The 21384-nt window shown below is 37.4% G+C and overlaps 1 protein-coding gene across 1 annotated transcript in view; it reads right to left on the minus strand.

Annotated features, from left to right (window-relative positions):
* The window catches only part of PGM2L1 (phosphoglucomutase 2 like 1), a 52354-nt gene extending 33673 nt beyond the window's left edge, over nucleotides 1–18681 (minus strand). The window contains exon 1 of the mRNA XM_086678296.1: nucleotides 17907–18681. Within this exon, the coding sequence (XP_086534422.1) occupies nucleotides 17907–18017 (111 nt within the window). The 5' untranslated portion in view covers nucleotides 18018–18681. The remainder of the gene's footprint in view (nucleotides 1–17906) is intronic.
* Nucleotides 18682–21384: the final 2703 nt, after the last annotated feature.

Here is a 21384-nt window from a genome sequence, read left to right on the forward strand (position 1 = left end):
CAATCTATGTAGCCATGATTATCATACATTTTCCATGAGGATGAAATTACATTTCTATTTTGTTGTTAAAATATTCAAACAACTATGATTTTTATAAGCTATCATATTATGAAGATTCTAAAGAACTACAAATTATTTTTAAAACTCTTTCCACATAGAACTCAGATACATTAAATGAAAAGCAGAAGCATACATAATGTGTTTTAATTTGTATAAAAAGAAGTATATGTATACTTACATCATTCCAGAAATACTCCATGCTAATATAAGACACTAAAACTAGTGATTATCTCTGATGGGGAAACCAGGCATAAGGTCTGAGGCAGAAAAGTGACTTTATTGTACAGCCTTAGTACTGTTTGGATATTTTATATTTTACTTATTTTATGGTAAAAACTAAATAAATCTCTCTCTGATGGCTGAGAAAAACTACTATTGTGGGTCTACATGGATACTTTTTACCTCACAAATTGTGTTTTTGTCACTCACAGAAGGTTATTAATAAAACAAATGTTGGAGCTTTCTCAAATACAAATTATTGTTTGCTTTCTAAATGTGCTCTCTTATTTACAATGCGTTCATTACTTGAGGATAGGAGCAGGCTAATCAGCAAAAAAAGAAGAAAATGGTTCAAGTGATGCCAGCGGTAAAGAAAGCTCTAAAAATTATACTGTAAGTCTGCAGAGAAGTTATTTGATTTACATACCTTCTGGAAATGTACATCCCTTTTGGAAAGTAAATGCATTCAATCTGAACTAAAGTTGCTCTTAACTAGTGTATTTTAGAGTCCTAATAATTTTAGTGCCCCAAAAAAGTAATCCTGCAGAAAATCCAAAAAGATTTTAGTGACTACTAGCATTTTCTATACTTCATCAGGAAGGAAGCTAATTGTTTAGTAGGAAATGAGTAAGCTAAAGAATACAGAATTGAAGCCATGCATTATTTTCAAAGGTTACCTGTTTACCCAAAATTTTCCTTTAGGTTCTAATCCTATGGAGTGCTGCAACTTTATATGGCTGAAATGAAGAAAAGAAAGTGTCTTCTTACATAATACTCTGTGGAGTTGTGTTTTTTCCATAGCGTAGGTCCTTAAGGCCCAAATTCAAAGAAAACATGAAAGAACTGATTAAAAAAAAAAAAAAAAAGCAGCACTTTATATATATAAAGAGAAGTACCTCCTTTAACAAACCTCTTACAAACTTTCATAGATGTGAATAAAGGTATATACCAGACCAAAATCATTCCAACTCTACCTGCCATGAAACGAAAGTATAGTATTCATTTATGAAGGATTACTCTGGATTCACCCAAGCTTTTCTGAACCTATTCTTTTCATAATTCGGGGGCTTCTGTATTATCTATGTGTAATAAATATATATGTATATAAAAGTACATAAAAAACTGATTAATCATCATATAAAACAAATCAAGTTTGTCAATGAAGAAGTCACCTATAAATCTTCTTTCCTCCTTCTTTTATAAACCTAATAATTGTATAATTTTTATACAACTTGAATCTACTCTATTAATATTATTATATTATATATATATTTTTTGCAATCAAAATCCTAATATTGTTATATATCTAAAGGTGAGGTAATATACAAAATTGACTTCTTAGTGGCTCAAATATATCTAAAATTGCAAAGCTTGTAAATAACATTTTAAAATGTTACTGACAGAAGCTAGTGCCTAAACAACAAATACCAGTTTTATAGAACTACAGAAAAAAAATATTTAAGTTTATTTCTCAACAGAAGTTAAAATAGGAAACTGCCATCTGAAAACCTGAAGGGTAAATGTAACTGACATTTACTTCTAAGGGTCAACCAGCTTGAAGATCCAAATCTAGAGACCTGAAGCAGAACATGTTTTCCAAACCAGATGCTTCCTCAGAGTCCAAAATGTACTCTTGCTAACCAATAATTTTTTCCCATCTAAGAGTCTTTGTGTAATTCTAAATTTAATTTCTCCATCTTAAATTTTTTTTTGTATTTAAGTATAGTTGACATATAAAGTTGTATTTGTTTTAAAACATAGTGATTTGATAATTCTATAGATTACACAATGCTCACTCACCACAATAAGTGTAGTTATACCATCTGTCACTATACAATGTTAATACAATATTATTGACTATATTCCCTATGTTGTACTCTTCATCTCCGTGACTTATGTATTTTATAACTGGAAGTTTGTATTTCTTAATCCCTTTTACCTATTTTGTACATGTTCCCACCTCTCTACCCTCTGGCAACCATCTGGTTTGTTCTCTGTATTTATTTATTTTTTTTTTAAAAAAAAAATTTTTTTTTCAACGTTTATTTATTTTTGGGACAGAGAGAGACAGAGCATGAACAGGGGAGGGGCAGAGAGAGAGGGAGACACAGAATCGGAAACAGGCTCCAGGCTCTGAGCCATCAGCCCAGAGCCCGACGCGGGGCTCGAACTCACGGACCGCGAGATCGTGACCTGGCTGAAGTCGGACGCTCAACCGACTGCGCCACCCAGGCGCCCCTGTTCTCTGTATTTATAAGTCTATTCCTGGGTTTCGTTGTTCATTTGTTTTGTCTTTCAGATTCCACATATAAGTAAAATAATTTCTCCATCTTTAAAAACATTGTAGAAATTAGCATAAGTTGGCTTAGATAACAAATTTGAATGACTATTCTTGTCATATAAAATGAGATTTCATTAATAATAATTGGCTTAATAAAGCTTGAGACCATTTAATGAATATAAAAATCATATCCAGGAAATAAAGATTCTAACTACTCAAAAAGCAGAAAATAAGACATTAAATATAACATATTATCATTTAAGTATAATACTAAACATGCCAAAATTCGTGTGAAAGATAAAAATGTTGATTAATTCATTTCAAAACATGTATATATATATAGTTTTATATACATAGTGTTATATATATATATATATATATATATATATAGTCTTTTTTTTAACTTTTGGATTGTTTTTCTAACAAAACACACACATGTGTTCAATAATATAGTCATACTTAAGTCTCTGTTATGCTTTAAACAAAAAATATTTCTCATAAAGACAGTCAAAATAAAACATTTCAAATGTTTGCTATTTTTCTCTAGGTATTCTGACACATACTTTTCTTGACTGAAACTGATCTTAAAAAATAAAGTCTCAGTTTAAAAAAAAAAACAGAAAAAATATCATCTTGGTAGATGCAAAGGAAGCATTTGAAAAAACTCAACGCCCAATAGCTATTTTAAAATTTCTCAGTAAATGCTGAATAGTAATTCCACTAGGAATCTACCCAAGAGAAATGAAACATGTTCACACAAAGACCTCTAAATGAATTTCAAAGGTAGATTTACTCTGAAGAGTTAAAGCCTGTTGTCCATCAACAGGTGAATGAATAAACAAATTATTGTACATCCATAAAATAGAATAATATTCAGCAATAAAAAGGAACAAACTGCTGGTATAGAAAACAAAATGGATAAATCTCACAAGTATTATGTTAACTGAAGGAAGCTAGACACAAAAAGCCTACGTATTGTATGATTTTTATAAAAGCAAACTACAGGAACAATAAAGAACTATTACAAGTCAACAAAAAGACAACCCAATTTAAAGAGGGACAAAGGATTCACTAAAGAAAATATATAAATAGCCAATTGATTCATGATACAACATGGATGAAATCTGAAATGTGCTAAGTAAAAGAAGGCAGACACAAAAGGCCACAAACAATAGTATGGTTCCATTTATATGAAAGGTCCAGAATAGGAAAATCTAGACAGATGAATGGTTGTCAGGAGCTGGGGAATGGGCAATGACCACTAATGGATACGGGGTTTCTTTCTGGGATAATTAAAATGTTTGGGAATTAGATAGTGGTGGGGCACCTGGGTGGCTCAGACAGTTAAGCATCCAACTTCAGTTCAGGTCATGATCTCATGGTTTGTGGGCTTGAGCCTCGCATTGGGTTCTGTGCTGACAGCTCGGAGCCTGGAGCTTGCTTTGGATTCTGTGTCTCCCTCTCCCTCTGCTCCTCGCTCCTCCCCCTGCCCCACTCTCTCTCTCAAAAATAAATAAACATTAAAAAAAAATAGATACTGGTGACAACTGCACAATCTTTTGAACATACTAAAACCCACTGAATTATATACATTCTAAAATGGTGAATGTTATTTCACATTATGTGAATTATATCTCAATTAACAACAACTACAGGACAAATTAGATGAGTGGTTGACAGGGGCTGGAGCAAGGGGATTCACTACAAAAGGGCACAAGGGAACTTTCTGCAGTGATCGAAATGCTCTTTGATTGTGATGCTGGTTTTCCAACTGTATACACTTTTCAAAATTCATTAAGTGGAACACTTAAAAGAATTAAATTTACTGTCAATTTTGTAAATGTAAATTACACCTAAAAAACAAACCATATAGAAAAACTCTAAAGCTGAGACTAAAGTAGAAGAAATACACATAAATCCAGATGCACACAGGGTTTTACCTTATAATGCATGAATTAATGACAAACAATATTAGGTGCTTTTTTCAATTCCCTTTATAAAACATTTGAGAAATATAGTTTAATGTTAAAAAAATTACACTTGAAAGATACTTGAATTCTCTTTATGAAGCAGAGTTTTTTTTTTAAGACATACAAATTACAAAAACAAATTCATGGGTGTGAATTGTACTGTTGCATAATATCAGCTCTCTTACTTTTAAGTTTTTCCTGATAACTATGTAAAAGTTCCTTGATGTTGGGGAGAACATTTAAGTCACTAATTCTATGTTGTTACGAATCTAACTTTACAGAAACCACACATGAAACTTACTATCTTTGTAAAATATGACATTTCTACTTAGAGAAAGAACATCTTAGGCTGTATTTGATGTTATTTTATTGTTGACTTGCCCTATAGCTTCTGCTACTATTTAGGGATAAGTTAACAGGGTCCACATTTTCAAAAGTTATATATTAAGTATATATTATAAAAAATATAATACTTCAATTTTGATTCGAGTGTTTTCAGACATTGAAATATTTTTCACTGCGTGATTTTTTTTTAAAGGAGTTGTTTAACATTCAGGGTTATCTTTACTTGACTAAATGAAAAACAAAACTATTTTTCAAACAAACAGGAAATTTAGACAAAACTCTAGTATTTAGATATGCCTTGGTTACTTGGAGGAAAGGATGGAGGAGAATGTAAAGTAGATATGGGAATTTAAACTGAACCTGTAACTTAATTTTTTAAAAAGGAGTTCTGATTCAAACTTGGCAAAATATTGTAACCAAATAGAAGCTGTTTATCATTTTCTGTGTTAAAAAAATTTTTTTAGTGTTTAATTTATTTTTGAGACAGAGAGAGACAGAGCATGATCAGGGGAGGGGCAGAGAGAGAGGGAGACACAGAATCTGAAGCAGGCTCCAGGCTCTGAGCTGTCAGCACAGAGCCCGACACAGGGCTCAAACCCACAAACCATGAGATCATGACCTGAGCTGAAGTTGGATGCTTAACCAACTGAGCCACCCAGGCGCCTCTCAGTCTCTGTGTTTTTAAAAAGGATAGGACAATTGTTAAAAGGGCTCATTACTTCTTTAGTTTTCTTGGAAGGCTCTGTAATCATCCAAATGTAAAACTTTGTTATCCATAATTCTCAGGAGTCTCCATCTCCAACCCATCTGATCCTAATTACATACTGCCAGATTAATCACCCAAGAACCAACAATAGAGTCCAATTCCAGTTACCTCAAATATAAATAAAGGTCAGGAAGGGTGGGAATCAGATCCCAAAGGGCAGAGGAATTCAAAACCTTTTTGGATTCAAATACTCTCTTCATTTCTCTGAGCCCAAGTTTGTATATAAGTTAAAAATGAGAATAACAACTACCTCAAACAATCCTTGAAGGATTAAAAGAGATTTTTTTTTACATGAAAGCATCTATTAACACAGCTGGCACATGATCATTCAATAAACACTAGATATCCTTTTTCCTTTGTGTAGCCTAAATTGCCACAGCAGTCTAACACATACACTATACTTGAGTTTAAAAAAAAAGAATCTTCATTGTTCTTGCACGCTGTGCAGTTTCACTTTCCTGATCAGTTTCATTTTCCATTTTATTCTTCTATTTCTCCCACCTTAAATTTTCTGCCCCCCTATTCATCATCTATTCCTATCCTATTTTTCCTTTCAGGCCCAGGTCAAATTCTACTTCTTACATAGTCTTCCTGACTTTGAATTCCTATCGCTCTTAAAAAGCAGCCCCAGAAGTTGACCATTAATTGTTCTTTATTTGTATTTTAAATATTATTTTTTTTAATTTTTTTTTTCAACGTTTATTTATTTTTCGGACAGAGAGAGACAGAGCATGAACGGGGGAGGGGCAGAGAGAGAGGGAGACACAGAATCGGAAACAGGCTCCAGGCTCTGAGCCATCAGCCCAGAGCCTGACGCGGGGCTCGAACTCCCGGACCGCGAGATGGTGACCTGGCTGAAGTCGGACGCTTAACTGACTGCGCCACCCAGGCGCCCCTGTATTTTAAATATTATTAACTGTAACTATATATTTTCCTAGTTTAAAATAATAACAATACAGATAAAGCTACAGACATTTTGACTATTACCTTTAGTCCCAGACCACTCCTGTGGGGGAGCAAGTACTATTGTTATGTATCCTTCTAGACCTTTACTGGCATCTATATATGCACAGAAATGTAGTTTAGCTTTCTCTCTTTACTTTATATAGATGGTATCAAATTGCATATGATGTTCTATAACTTGCTTATTTCACTTAATGTATCTTTCAATACATACAGATCTACTTTTGTTTTGTTTTGTTCCTCTTTTACTGAGAAATAATTGACATCACTAAGTTTAAGGTGTACAGCATGATGGTTTAATTTACACATACAATTGACCCTGTAAGAACACGAGTTTGAAGTGAGCAGGTCTTACTTATATGCAGATTTTTTTGATAAAGTCAGTACAATAATGTAAATGTATTTTCTCTTTCTTATGATTTTAACATTTTCAAAAGAAAATGTCTAGCTTACTTTATTGTATGGATACAGTCTATAATACATATAACATACAAATCTGTGTTAATTGACTATGTTATCAGTAAGGCTTCTGTTAACAGTAGGTTATGAAGTTTTTGGGGAATCAAAAGTTATATGCAGATTTTTGACTACATGGCATGTTGGTGCCCCAAACCTTCATGTGGTTGAAGGTATTGTGAAAACATTACATGATAGGTTTAGTTAACATCCATCATCTTATACAGATACAATAAAAGGAAAAATTTCTCTGTGATGAAAACTCCTAGGATCTACTTTCTTAACAACTTTTCCTATATATCATACAGCAGTGTGAACTATAATAAAATTGTCCATTACATCTCTGTACTTACTTACCTTATAACCAGAAATTTGTACCCTTGGACCACCTTCCTCCAGTTCTATACCCTCCCCCCAATAAGGTAACCACAAATCTGATCTGTGAGTTTCGTGTGTCTTTTGGTTTTTTGGGTCTTTTTAAATTCAACATGTAAGTGAGAACATAGTATCTGCCCTTCTTGTCCGACTTATTTCCCTTAGCATAATGTCTTCGAGTTCCATTCATTTTATCACAAATAGTACGATTTTCTCGTTTTTTATGGCTGAATAATATTCCATGGTGAATATATACCATAACTTTTTTATCCATTCATCCCAGACCTATTCTATTCAGCTGTTGCAGTGTTCCAATTTGTTTACCCTTTCCCCTTTGGTGTGCATTTAGGTTTTTTCTAATATTTACCTGTATAAATAATGAAGTATTTCAGAGGGCAAATAAGATGAGAAAAATTCTGAAGCAGAAACCACAAAATAAAGTCACTATTTACATTAAAGAGATTTCCTAATGAGTTGAAAGCTAAAAGGTATCTGAGAAGCAGAGGGTTTTTCATTTATATTATAATTTTAATATTATTTTTTTTCAATTTTCATATTCTTTTGGGCATTAGATAGGGCTATGCCATAGTTTTTTTGGGTAAGGTTCAGTGCTCATTAAATTATCTGGTATAAAATATCTCATGCAGGATTAGATATAGTACCTACCTGTCTATTTTCCACCAGCATTATTTTCTCCATTCACTCTCAACACCAGAGGGCAGTAGCCTTAGTGCTAATTAGCAGTCACATATAGATAAAGTGACTCATGAAAAAATATTTTAGTAAAATCTGCACTAAATTACTAAACCTTTTGTTTTGGGGGAAAATATTTCTAAAGAACAGGACATATAAAATATGTAAAAACAATTAAACAAGCTGTCTAAGAGGATGAAAGAACCCTGATTTAGATAATCCAGGGAGTAACCATGAAAATCTAAGATGATGAAATATAATACTTACATTCTTTGGCTAGTTCAGTGTATCTTACAAGTAAAATCTGGAAGAACCAAATGAAGACAAATTCCTTTTCATTAGGTTCTCCAGGCTCTCTCAGATTTTTCAAATAGGAGGAAAGAAAGAGATAAGGAAATAATTCTAGATCAAAGATATATCCACATAGGCTTTCTAATGGCCTTGTGGAAAACTTGAAGGAACTAAACAAAAATCCTAAAATAGGGCAAAGAAGACCCCCAAATAAAAGGCAGAAAAAGCCAGTCTGCCTATTTTAAAATTTTCAGGTGGGAAAGAAGGAGGTGCTTTCAAATATAAATCCTTTCTTTCAAATATATACATACATACATATATATATATACACACATACATACATATATATATATATATATTTTTTTTTTTTAATGCATAGACTACTTTTTTTTCAACTTAAAAATTATTTAAACTCTACTCTCAACATGGGGCTCGAACTTATGATCCTGAGATCAAGAGTCACATGCTACTCACTGAGCCAGCCAGGTGCCCCTAGACTTTACTTTTTAGAACAGTTTAAGGTTTACAGAAAATTAAGCAGATAGTACAGGGAGTTCCCATAAATGCCCTAGCCCAGTTTTCCATGTTGTTAACATCTTGTATTAGTGCAGTACATTTGCTGTAGTGGATCCAATACTGATCCATTTTTTTTTCAAAGAATTTTTAATATTTTTAAGTAATCTCTACACCTAACATAGGGCTCGAGCTCACAACCCCAAGATCAAGAGTTCCATGCTCCACTGACTGAGCCAGCCAGGTGCCCTTGATCCAATATTATGAACTAAAGTCCGCAGTTTACATATGGCTTTTGACAAATACATAATGCCATATATCCACAATTATAGTATCATATAGAATAGCTTCACTGATCTAAAAATTCCTTGCGCTCCATATATTCCTTCCTTTCCCCTGATAACCAGTCATTTTTCAAAAATTACCTGTTTTCAAAATGACATATAGTGGGCATCAGACAGTATGTAACTTTTTCAGAATGGCTTCTTTCACTGGGTAGTATGTATTTAAAGTTTCTTAACTGTGTTTTTGTCTCTTGATGGCTCATTTCTTTTGTGGCTTGATAACTCATTTTTAAAACATCGATGAATTGGAACGCCTGGGTGGCTCAGTCGGTTAAGCATCCCACTCTTGATTTCAGCTCAGCTCATAATCTCATAGTTCATGAAGTTGAGCCCTGAATCAGGCTCTACACTAACACGTGGAGCCTCTCTCTCTCTCTCTCTCTCTCTCTCTCTCTCTCTCTCTCTCTCTGCCCTTTCCCCACATGCATGTGTATGCACACACGAGCACTCTCTCTCCCAAAATAAATAAATAAATTGGATATACCAAAATTTGTTTACCCATCACCTACTGAAGACATCTGGGTTGCTTCCAGTTTTAAGTACATTTTTAATTTGAAAAAATAAAAGAGAGTTTTAGTTGAAGATGGAAGCCTCAAGCACTTGTCTCTTCTTCCTCCTGAGAATTTTTTACATGACAATAAAGGTATAAAATAACTAAATCCATAATGCAAAAAGAACTGGAGAAGGGGTCAATGGGTACTGAGGAGTAGATGAGATTTCAACATATTTCTGAAAGACAGAAAGAAGCATGAAATGAAATACAATAAGCCAAAACCCTATTTATGCTGATAACATCTACATTTTGTTCCAGCAATCCCACTTTTGGGTATGAGGACAAAAGAATTGAAAGCAGGGTCTTGACGAAGTATTTGCATATCCGTGCTCACAGCAGCACTATTCACAACAGCCAAGGGTGGATGCAACCCAAATGTCCATGGATGGATGAATGGATAAACAAAATGTGGTGTATCATATTACTCAGCCTTAAAGAAGGAAATCCTGTCACGTGCTACAACATGATGAACCTTAAAGATATTATGCTAAGTGAAATAAACCAGCCATAAAAAGACAAATACTGTATGATTCTCTTTATATGAGACATCCAAAGTAGTCAAATTCATAGAAACAGGATAGAACACTAGTTATTAGCAGGGGCTGGGAGGAGGGTCAAAGAGGACTTATGTAATGGGTGCAGTTTCACATTTGCAAGATGAAAAAGTTCTAGAGATCCATTTCACAACAATGTGAATATAATTAACACTACTGAACTGTACACTTAAAAATGCGTAAGACTGTAAATTTTATGTTATGTACTTTTTCACAATAAAAAAATAATTAAATCTTGTGTTTCGTCTTGTTGATCCTCAAAATTGAAAATAATATGTAAGCACAAGGTTAAGATCATCTAAATATTGTTCATTGTGGATCTATGTAGTGGGTGTGGATAAAATTTGCTTCTCTTCAGGCCTACCTATACCTCCTGAAGGTATTGAGATCAAAACGATTTTTTTTCTTAAGCTCTATCAATTAGTTGTTCAAAATCATGCCGTGTTTTGGTTTCCTGTTCAAACCATAACTTGCTTACCCAGGTCTTCCTTCCTTCCTCCTCCCCTCCCTTCCTCTCTACCAACCCCTGGATAATTGCTTTTCTTTTTTAAATGTTGTTGCCAGGGTGGTGGTGCCTGGGTGGCTCAGTCGGTTAAGCGCATCTGACTTTGGCTCAGGTCATGATCTCATGCCACGTGAGTTCAAGCCCTACAATGGGCTCTGTGCTGACAGCTCGGAGCCTGAAGCCTGCTTCAGATTTTGTGTGTCCCCATCTCTCGGCCTCCCCTGCTCTTGCTCCGTCTCTGTCTCTCAATAATAAATAAACATTAAAAACAATTTTTTAAATGTTGCCAGAAAAACATATCATCTTCACCATATCATTAATATCTTCCAGATTTTTACTATTTATGCATAGATGTTGCACTCTTTTTAAAGACACATTTCTTGAAGCCCAATGTGGATCTAGGGCACTATGGTCATCTGAGATTTCTTTACGTTGGGGTAGTTCCTCCATGTCAACTTCCCTTATATTTCCTACTTCCTTTTGCTGTAGGTTTCCTCAACTTAAGCTTTTATATTTTCTATTGCATTTGGCAAAAGGTAGAGGAATAGTCATTTATTTTTCTCTTAACTTCTAAGAGCTCGTTCCTATTTTCAATGCCTTTCTCATAGCAGCTTTCCTCATTTGATGGAATTCTCTTTTTAAATTTAACTTTAAAAAATTTAAAATTCTATGTACCTCATTAACCTCGTTTTTTTCCCCCCTCTGGAGCCATTGCTTTGTTTTTCTTGCTTTTAATGCTGCTTGTTTTATGTAACTTGATCCTTGGTCAGTCATTGATATCCATAAATTATTCTGTGAAAATGGTATGGGTTTTCTCCATTTTTGTAAATGTATGTTATCTGCCAGTCTCCCTTGTTGTTGTTGTTTATTTATTTTTGAAAGGGTGGGGCAGAGAGAGAGGGAGACAGAAGATCTGAAGTGGGCTCTGCACTGACAGCAGAGAGCCCAACGCTCGGCTGGATCTCAGGAGCTCAAACCCAGGGTGAGATCATGACCTGAGCACTGAGCCGAAGTCAGAAGCTTAACGGACTGAGCCACTCAGGCACCCCTACCAATCTCCTCTTAAATAAAATGGGCAATTAGGAGCTCTGGATTTGTGAGTTGGGCTTACTGTTCTGCAGACTGTTAGCACTAATTACATTATTTAAACTTACAAGAATAACTACAACATAATTATTGAAATTTAGGAGAGGTAGAGAATAATGTAAGTTAGCTCTGATTTTTTACAGCATATATTTGCCAAGTAACATATAAAATAAACCAAGGACTAGTGATACTAGTATATTATTTAGTCATTTGATGGTAACCAAGAGAATAACTAAAAACAAGTAGCTAAAAATGGTTTCTAAGGAGCAAATTGAAAATGAGAAGAAGCAGTTAGGAACATTGTTTTTTATTATATTCCCTTTTGTATTTTTTTTATCATAAGCATGTATTTCTTTGAAATAAATACAAATGAAGTGAATATGAAATGGTAGAAACTGAGGGGAAAATGTAAGAAATTTGAAAAGAAAAAGAAAAAATGAATTTCATTTCTAAGAAGGAAAATAAATTCAAACCTTCATTTATCTGTACTAAATTTCTCAGACAGAGGGAGAATGTTGTTGCCAAGGAGACCAAAGCAACTGTTGAGCCGCAAATTCAGCTCTTTAAAAAAATTCCATGACATTTATTCTGCAATTACATCCTACTCAGGTTTTACAAAGGCCAATAAAATGGTTTTTTTTTTTTTAATTTTTTTTTCAACGTTTTTTATTTATTTTTGGGACAGAGAGAGACAGAGCATGAACGGGGGAGGGGCAGAGAGAGATGGAGACACAGAATCGGAAACAGGCTCCAGGCTCCGAGCCATCAGCCCAGAGCCTGACGCGGGGCTCGAACCCACGGACCGCGAGATCGCGACCTGGCTGAAGTCGGACGCTTAACCGACTGCGCCACCCAGGCGCCCCAATAAAATGGTTTTAATGAAGTCCTTGAAACCTGGTGTATGATGTCACTAACATTTACTAAATATTCGGGTTATAGAATCTAGTGCAGTGATAAGAAAATTAGAGTAAAAGTCAAATGATCTAAATTCTAGTCTCAACTCCACTGCTTAAAAGCCATACATCCTTGAGTAAGTCATTTACCTTTTCTGAAACTTTCTTTACTTGTAAAAATGGGGAAAACTACTATCTAGCTTGCCTGCCATGCAAGGTTGCTGTATCAAATGAGATTTAGATCATTTTACAACGTTTGAAACATTACAAATAAATTCAAGTAGTAGTGTTAATATTTCCCAAAATTAATAAAGCCACATGTATTCTGTACTCTTCATTGCTTAAGGACCAAATTAAGTATTAGGAAAATGTGAACCAAAAAAAGTAACCTAAACTACTACTATAAAAACTGGATTGAACTAAGTGGCAGATCCAACCTCTGGTCCAGGCTCTACCCAAACTGGATAACTTCCACAACTTCTTTAGATCTCTATACCATGAAATTAGATTAGACCACCTTTGTAGAGGTGCTTCTTGGGTGTCTTTTCCATCACACAATGATGATTAAAAGGGAATTCGTTCACCTCCATTTTACTGGGCTATATTTTGCTTGCAAATATTTCACTGCTAGGTATCCGAAAATCACTGGCTTAGACTGAAGTCTTTTATTTCTATTTTCAGGCATTTCATAACCCTAACCTAACCTAACCTAACCTAACCCATCTTTACATTCTATTCTTTCTCAACACAGACCTACATTTTGAGACCAGAGTACTCTACTCACTATTTCTCAAAATGCCTTGGCCAAGCTGTGCCTGCACATTTTGTCAATATACAACCGTTGCTGCTCCAACTGACTGAATAGCACTGCCCTGTGTCCTGTTCCACTCCCCACCCACACATTAAAACACCCAAACTTGAGCAGTACTCAATACTTTGGCTATATCTGCTTTCAAAAAGTTAAAGTTTGAAGTAAATTAGAAACAGGTGATAGTTGTCACGTTAAAGAGAACCTGGCTTCTAGGCCAGCCAAGACTTGTGTGTAATTTGATAGGATGTAAAAAAACATCAAAAGAAGTAGGAAGAAAGTGGGAGCTTTAGTTAGCCCTAGCACATAGAAGGGAGTGAGCACTATAGAAGAGTCATCTGGGCACTACTTGGAAGAGGAACACCTTGATCCATGGACTTGGGTTCCAGTGGTAAGATAGTCCCATCATAGAAACGGATGCATTTACTTACTACAGGCCAATGCTGTTAAACATTTAGGCATATATCTGAATCCTTGTGATTTTATTTCATGATCTTTGACTTCCTTATGGTGCATCTAGAAAATACCTTGACTACAGACAAATCTACTTATTTTACATCTGTACCATAAATTAATACAACTGCATTCTGAATTCAGACATCAGGTTCAGTTTCGAGTATAGCGAATCCATCCTGAGACAACACAGCCTAACAAGTTAGTCTAACAGCATAGAAACTGAGGGTCAGATCCTGGACTATGGTAAATTTACCAACAGAATGCCATCCCATAGTACCCCAAACTGCTCCAGTAAAAACCCTGTCTTGTGGAATTATTTTCCTTTTAACACTTACCCACACTCTTACTTATTCAAGGCCAATAAACACATACTGAAGCTTTTCTATGACCCCTACATACCTTTCTGATAATTTCTATGTAGCCTAAACTACAGCTGAAACAAATGTTCTACATACACAAAGTTTCTATCTCTGCTTGGAATAGTCTTCCTATGTTGGGAAATCTAAATTCTAACTAATTCTGAAAGTTCAGCACAAATAACACTTTTTTTCATGAAGATAAAACTAGCAATTTTGTTGATCTAGGCAAGCAGAGTCATTGAGAATCAGCCATATTTGATAGGTTCCTTTTTTTTTCACTAAACAGGTATTAATCAGGTATGAAACTCAGTTTCTCTTCTAAAAGACTATTTATGCTGTCAGTGTGTAATGTAATAAAAACTGTAAGTTTGATCTATTATTTTACATTTCTGCACTCTAAATTTCAGTGCCTTGGGATATATAGCCTAGGTTGCCCACAGTCTATAGTAAATACACATTTGTTTACCAATTATAAGCATTCTTTCCCATTATGGGGGGAGTCAGTTAAGTAATTATTTATTATTTTTATTAAATAATTATTTAAATTATTTGGATCTATTCCTCAGTTAAAGGCACTTACTACTTGTTCCCTTTGTGAGCTTTAGTTTTATTTTCCCTTCTATGTTGCTTGAAGATATGATCCACATCTATTTCATGTTTGTATCTCCCACAAGTTTTTAGCTAGTATCTTACATAGAGAGGGCACTTTAAATATAATTTAAGAACCTCTCTTCCATTTTCAGTGAAGGCTCACTTCAGTCTTTTTATATTTATCCTGGTTTTATAAAGTCTCCTTTGATCATCCCAGTCCACAGGTCACTCTTACTTTTGTTCCAATAAGGACTGCCTATAAAACATTTAATTGCCAGCAATACAACACTAATGTTATCTTCTTTTGGTGTATATGCATTTTATAGTCTTTTTATATTTCAGTATATTCCAATAATATCCAGGCATAGACAATTAATACATATTGATTCATTCAGCCAATCTTTAAAAAGAAATCAATCAAGAGACTCATTAGGAAAAGTATAGTCAAAACTGGCACCTAAAGAGAACAAAAGATCTCATCCATGGCAATGAAAAACAAATTCCTGTTGTTGGAGTCAAACAACCTTGACATACTTAGTAGTTACTAGTAAATTAAACTGTGTTGTAATTCTACAAGTGTTTTCAAATTTCATGAGTCTTCCTTTCTCTTTAGGGACACATAAGTGCCCAACCACATTCATTTCCTGAAAATACCAATGAAAGCAGATGGCTTTAAACAAAAACAATTAACTATATTAAACATATACAGTTATCATTCATTTGTAATTTGGGTAGGTTTCCCTGCTGAAGACATTATATAGTTGGTTTGTAGTACATTTGATTTTATTGTATGCTATTCCTTAGCTCTTATGCTATGCTTTAAAGTTATTTGCATTTTACACATCCTTACAGTAATTAATGGGATGTCACAAATTCTGCACACTTGATTTAAAAAAATATATCTTTATGGTCAAATTCTGTAATAAGGGACTTATTTCTTTAATTTGATATTTGTTTTTTTTTTTTTTAATTTTTTTTTCAACGTTTATTTATTTTTGCGACAGAGAGGACAGAGCATGAACGGGGGAGAGGCAGAGAGAGAGGGAGACACAGAATCGGAAACAGGCTCCAGGCTCTGAGCCATCAGCCCAGAGCCTGACGCGGGGCTCGAACTCCCGGACCACGAGATCGTGACCTGGCTGAAGTCGGACGCTTAACCGACTGCGCCACCCAGGCGCCCCTTTAATTTGATATTTGAATCAGAACACTAGAGATTCTTCCCGCTCCAAGTATGGTCCACAGACCAGCAGCAATGGTATCACCTGGAAGCTCATTCTTGAGGCCGAATCTCAGACCCTACCCCAGGCCTACCAAACGGAAATTTGCATTTTAGATTCCCAGGTGATCTGTAAGCACTTTAAGGTTTGAGAAGCACTGGTTTAGACTCTATAGGAAGAACAGAATGTTTAAGATGCACATGACCAAGAAACAGTTACTAACTCATTGTAATTGCTTATTTGTTGGTCTTTTCTGCTAAATGAAGGCGTGTTGAGGGCAGAACCCTTTCTATTTCCTCACCACTAGTATTCATTCCCTGGCCCTAACAGGCTCTGAAAACATTACCCAATACACAATACATATTTCTGCTAAATGCATGAATGACTGAGCAAAGTAAAAATAAAACTTTTTCATAAAGTGAATCCTTTAGGAAATTCTTTTGTACAACACAATTTCATGTACTACCATACTAATTCCTTAATTCAGTATTATGAATTCCATTTTAAATACACTGCCTTCGCTACTTCAACAAATGCATTTAATGCATTTGACAAAGCAAAAGCTTGGATCATCTTCCTCTGCTGGAGTCACCAGTGGCGTCTGTTACAAGTGAGAGAGCTGCATTTTAACTCTGGCTCTCACAGATCCATCCCATATGTCTGCACAAGATGAAATCACCCCAACAACTTGGAGGGGGTGGGGGGAGTAGAGGAGGAAAAGGAATGGGTAAAGCAGAAACAATTCCGTATCAGGAGCATCATATGAAACCTGGAAAACATGATTCTTTGAACAGGATACTCCAGAAAATAACTCCCGGCAAGGGGAATAAAGAGGTAAGAGAACTCTTACCTTTTCAAGAGCTAAAGGTGATAGAGAAAACCACCAGCGACTACCTAGCGACGGAAAGTGGAAACACACCAGACCAGAAGTAAAGCAGAGAGCGGTTAGAGACACCTAAAAAGGGTACCAAAAACCACTTTCAGGTTTGCAGAGAAGGAAGTCAAAGGAGAAAAAAGAGGAAAGAAAATAGTGCTACGAAGGGTAGAACTTACGACATGATGATGATAAAGTAATAATAAATAATCGAGGGGCGCCTGGGTGGCGCAGTCGGTTAAGCATCCGACTTCAGCCAGGTCACGATCTCGCGGTCCGTGAGTTCGAGCCCCGCGTCGGGCTCTGGGCTGATGGCTCAGAGCCTGGAGCCTGTTTCCGATTCTGTGTCTCCCTCTCTCTCTGCCCCTCCCCCGTTCATGCTCTGTCTCTCTCTGTCCCAAAAATAAATAAACGTTGAATAATAAATAATCGATAATAATTTTTTTTTAAAGAGACGACATGCACTTGAAGGGCGGGGCTGTGGGTGAGAAAGGGAGGCTGCAATTCCGCGCACTGCAAAAGGAAGTGACCACAGGTATCCCCGCTCAGATGGTCCCGGGGAGGCGGCCCAGGCATACGTGGGTGGCAACGCCCGGCTCCGCTGTCCCCCACCCCGTGGCCTGAACCATCTTCTCAGCAGCCTGCTGACCACCGGGTGCGGACGGGAAAGGGCGGACTGTGCATGGGCGGGCGTGCGGGAGGACAGGAGGATGCAAGGCTGAACAGGTACCCACCTTATCCCAACGGAGCCACTGCCCGATGGCCGTGTCTAGCTGAGGATCACCGGTATGGTAGGGGGCGTGGAGCAGGTTGGAGTTCAGGTCTCCCTCCGCGTTTTCAGCCATGGCAGCCAGACTGGGGTGTGAGGGCCTGGGGGCCGGCGAAGACACTGAGTTGGGGGTGGGGGCTGAGATGCGCTCACCAGGGTTCTGACGCCCCCTCCTCACTGAAGGGCATTGGAGACCAACCGCAAGGTGTCTGAACCAGCTCCTGCCGCAGCTTTGCGGAAGCAGGAAAGACGGGGGATTCGGCCACCCGCTCCCCACCAGACTAGCTCCGGGTCTCTTTCTGGGCGAACGGACTGAGGCGGTCCGGCGGCGAGAGAACAACAACAGTCCCAGATGTTTGGGTCTCGGCCGCCGCCGCCGCCCTCGCCGCTGTACGCCCCGCCTCCCGCGCCACTGGCCCCACCCTTTCCCGCCCCAGCTGATTTAAGTCCCTGGGGCGTGAGGCACCAGCGGGAGAGTACGATCCCGGTGCCTTCGCAGTAACATAAGTTAGGATCCGCTGGGGTGTGATGGGTTGTGGCGCGGCCTTTTTTTTTTTTTTTTAAATTTGCTTCTTGCCACGCGTCTTATCCTTGTTAACAGTCCTCACACACTCCCACGCGTCTCCTTTTCTCGCTCAGGTGCCAAGGCCGCTACCAGCACGCTGCTTCAGAGCTCGCTCCGGGGACCCGGGCGCGCGTGCAGGACCCCTGCTCCCTCCAGCTTCAGCTTGGGGTACGCGCTTGGCGGGAGGATGCACGGGCCTGTTTCCGCACGACCTCACGGGAGTTGTAGTACTCTTCTTCCCCGGAGATCTGTAGAGACCGCCGCAAAGACTACAACTCCCAGCGGCTGCGCGCTCTCCCTTTCCTCAAAGGAAAAAGATCCGCCTCGAAGCTATTCCTTACGGACGCGCCTTGCCCTTACCCTGCTGCGCATTGTGGCCTTAGAATTAAGTTATTTTAAGCCAGGACTGATGCAGTAAGGGGACCACTGTTATCCATTTAATGCTTTACAGTTTATCAGTCATGTTCTATCGCTTCAACCATCTTGTGAGGTAGGTGGGCGTGATCTAGCCCTAATTTACAAACAAAGAGGAAACTGCCTGTGCCTGAGAAGGGAGTTTCTCAAAGGCAAAATTCGTAATGGAACCAGGGTGCCAACCTCACATTTCAGCTGGTAGTTCTGTTGCTGCAGTGGGGTAGGAGGGAGAACAAGATGACTGAAAAAATAGACAAAGAAGTTAAAGAGGGAGGATGGGTCAGTATTTAACCATAACACAAGCAACGATGTCCTGAGAGAGGTAAAGAGCAATGACGATAGGCATACGGAGGAGGAAATGAGATATTTGAAATCTTCAATTTTTTATTTTGCCTCTCTGCTATGGAACGCTCACCTTGCAGAGTCACACAACTTGAGAACTGAGAGATGCTGAGCAGGGCTTACCTGTCAGACGCTCAGTTTCTTGGTTTGGCCTTCTTACAATGGCTCTATGATTTTGGCTGAGTATCTTACAGCTCTTTCCCTAGTCAGCTTTTTTGTAAGGAGGGTGTAATAATATTTTACAGTTACTGGCTCTACAGTAACTTAATAAATAGCTTTAGAGTGCTTGAAGGTTCACAGATAAAAGACCTAATAAATTCAAAATACTGCTTTCTTCCCTTTAACAAGCCATTTACCATAATAAAATCCAAGCTACCAAGGTACAGAAAGAGCATAGTGCCAATTCCTGAAAAATAACGTGCCATGGTTGGGATTTACAGTCTTTGCTAAGCAGTTGGGTGTTTCTTTTATGGAATTAGCAGGTTCTTTTAATCACACAAGGCCTGGGAAACAACCACGTGTCCTGAAAAGAAATTAATAGTTCACTATCGTCACCATTATTGTCCATGACAAATGTGAAGTATTTACTCTATGCTAAGCATTATGCTAGGAGCTGAGGCCACAAGAAAGGATATAACAAAACTGTTTATTTCAAAAAATAAAATGTGTCTGGGAAGACAGATGTATGTGAGAAAATGCTTCCTTCAGACAACTGTTAAAGAATTCAGAGTCTGAGGTAGTCAATAAAAGCAACAAGCAGCAGGAGGGAGAAGCACTGGGCTTTAAAGGTCAAAAAATTAAGAAGTAGAGAAAAAGGTAGAGGGCATTTCAAACCCATACATCACTGGTTCTCAAATCTCCCTAGGAATTCATTTAAAATGTGTATTTCTGGGGCACCTGGGTGGCTCAGTTGGTTGGACATCCATCTCTTGATTGTGGCTCAGATCATGATCCCAGAATCGTGGGATTGAGCCCCGTGTCAGGCTCTATGCTGTCAGTCTCCATGCTGAGCTTGGATTCTCTCCCACTCCCTCCCTCTCTCTCTCTCTCTCTCTTCTCTCTCTCCTACTCTTCCTCCCTCTCTCCTTCTTCCCCTCTCCCCCTCATGCTCTCTCTTAAAAAAAAAAAAAAAGTGTATTCCTGGTCACTGCCCTAGAGATTCTGATTCAGTGCTTTGGAATAGGGCCTAAGTGCCCACATATTTAACAAATATCTATTGATTGTGACATAGGTGGCCATGATCTGACTACAGAGTTTGATAGGAGGACCAGTGAATTGGTGTCCTCTGGAATCTCATTAAGAAATACAAAATTTCAGGCCCCATCCCAATTGTGCTGAATCAAAATCTGTATTTTAACAGGAGCCAATGATGATTTATATGCATATTAAATTTGATAACCAGTGGTTTTTATAAGACAGTTCTTAAATTTAATTCAATTCTGAGAAACACTACTAAATCAACAGACCTTCTAAGAGATGGAATTCTATAACACAAGTATAAAAGACTGGAGAAATACAAGTTTTAATTCAACACCAGAATCAACCAGCCCTCAATTTTATCCGCAAGATTATGACATACACTGGTTACCAGAAACCTTGCCCAGCATCTTTGGCTTATTGCTTAGGAATTGAGGGGTACCCAAAGAGACCTACAACTTATCAAATCAAAGAATAGTGTAAGTGTGTCCAGAAGAGGGAGTATAACAGTTTTCCTAGTCAGAGAAAGTTCAGAAGCTTTAATTTCTGTTGGAATTTGCCCAGGGTTCTTTTTTTTCAAGTCTTTATTTAAATTTCAGCTAACGTACAGTGTAATATTAGTTTCAGGTATACAACATAGTGATTCAACACTTCCATACATCACCCAGGGCTCATCACAAGTGCACTCCTTAATCCCTGTCACATTTAACCCACCCCTGCACCCACTTCCCTTCTGGTAACCATGGGTTTATTCTTTATAATTAAGAATCTCTCTCTCTCTTTCTCTCTCTCTCTCTCTCTCTCTCTTTTCCCCCCTTGCTCATTTGGTTTCTTAAATCCCAGGTATGAGTGAAATCATATGGTATTTGTCTTTCTCTGACTGACTTACTTTGCTTAGCATAATACTCTGCAGCTCCATCCATGT

The sequence above is a fragment of the Puma concolor genome, chromosome D1, assembly GCF_028749965.1.
Source record: "Puma concolor isolate L17-30 chromosome D1, mPumCon1.1.hap2, whole genome shotgun sequence".
In the NCBI taxonomy this organism is placed as follows: domain Eukaryota; kingdom Metazoa; phylum Chordata; class Mammalia; order Carnivora; family Felidae; genus Puma; species Puma concolor.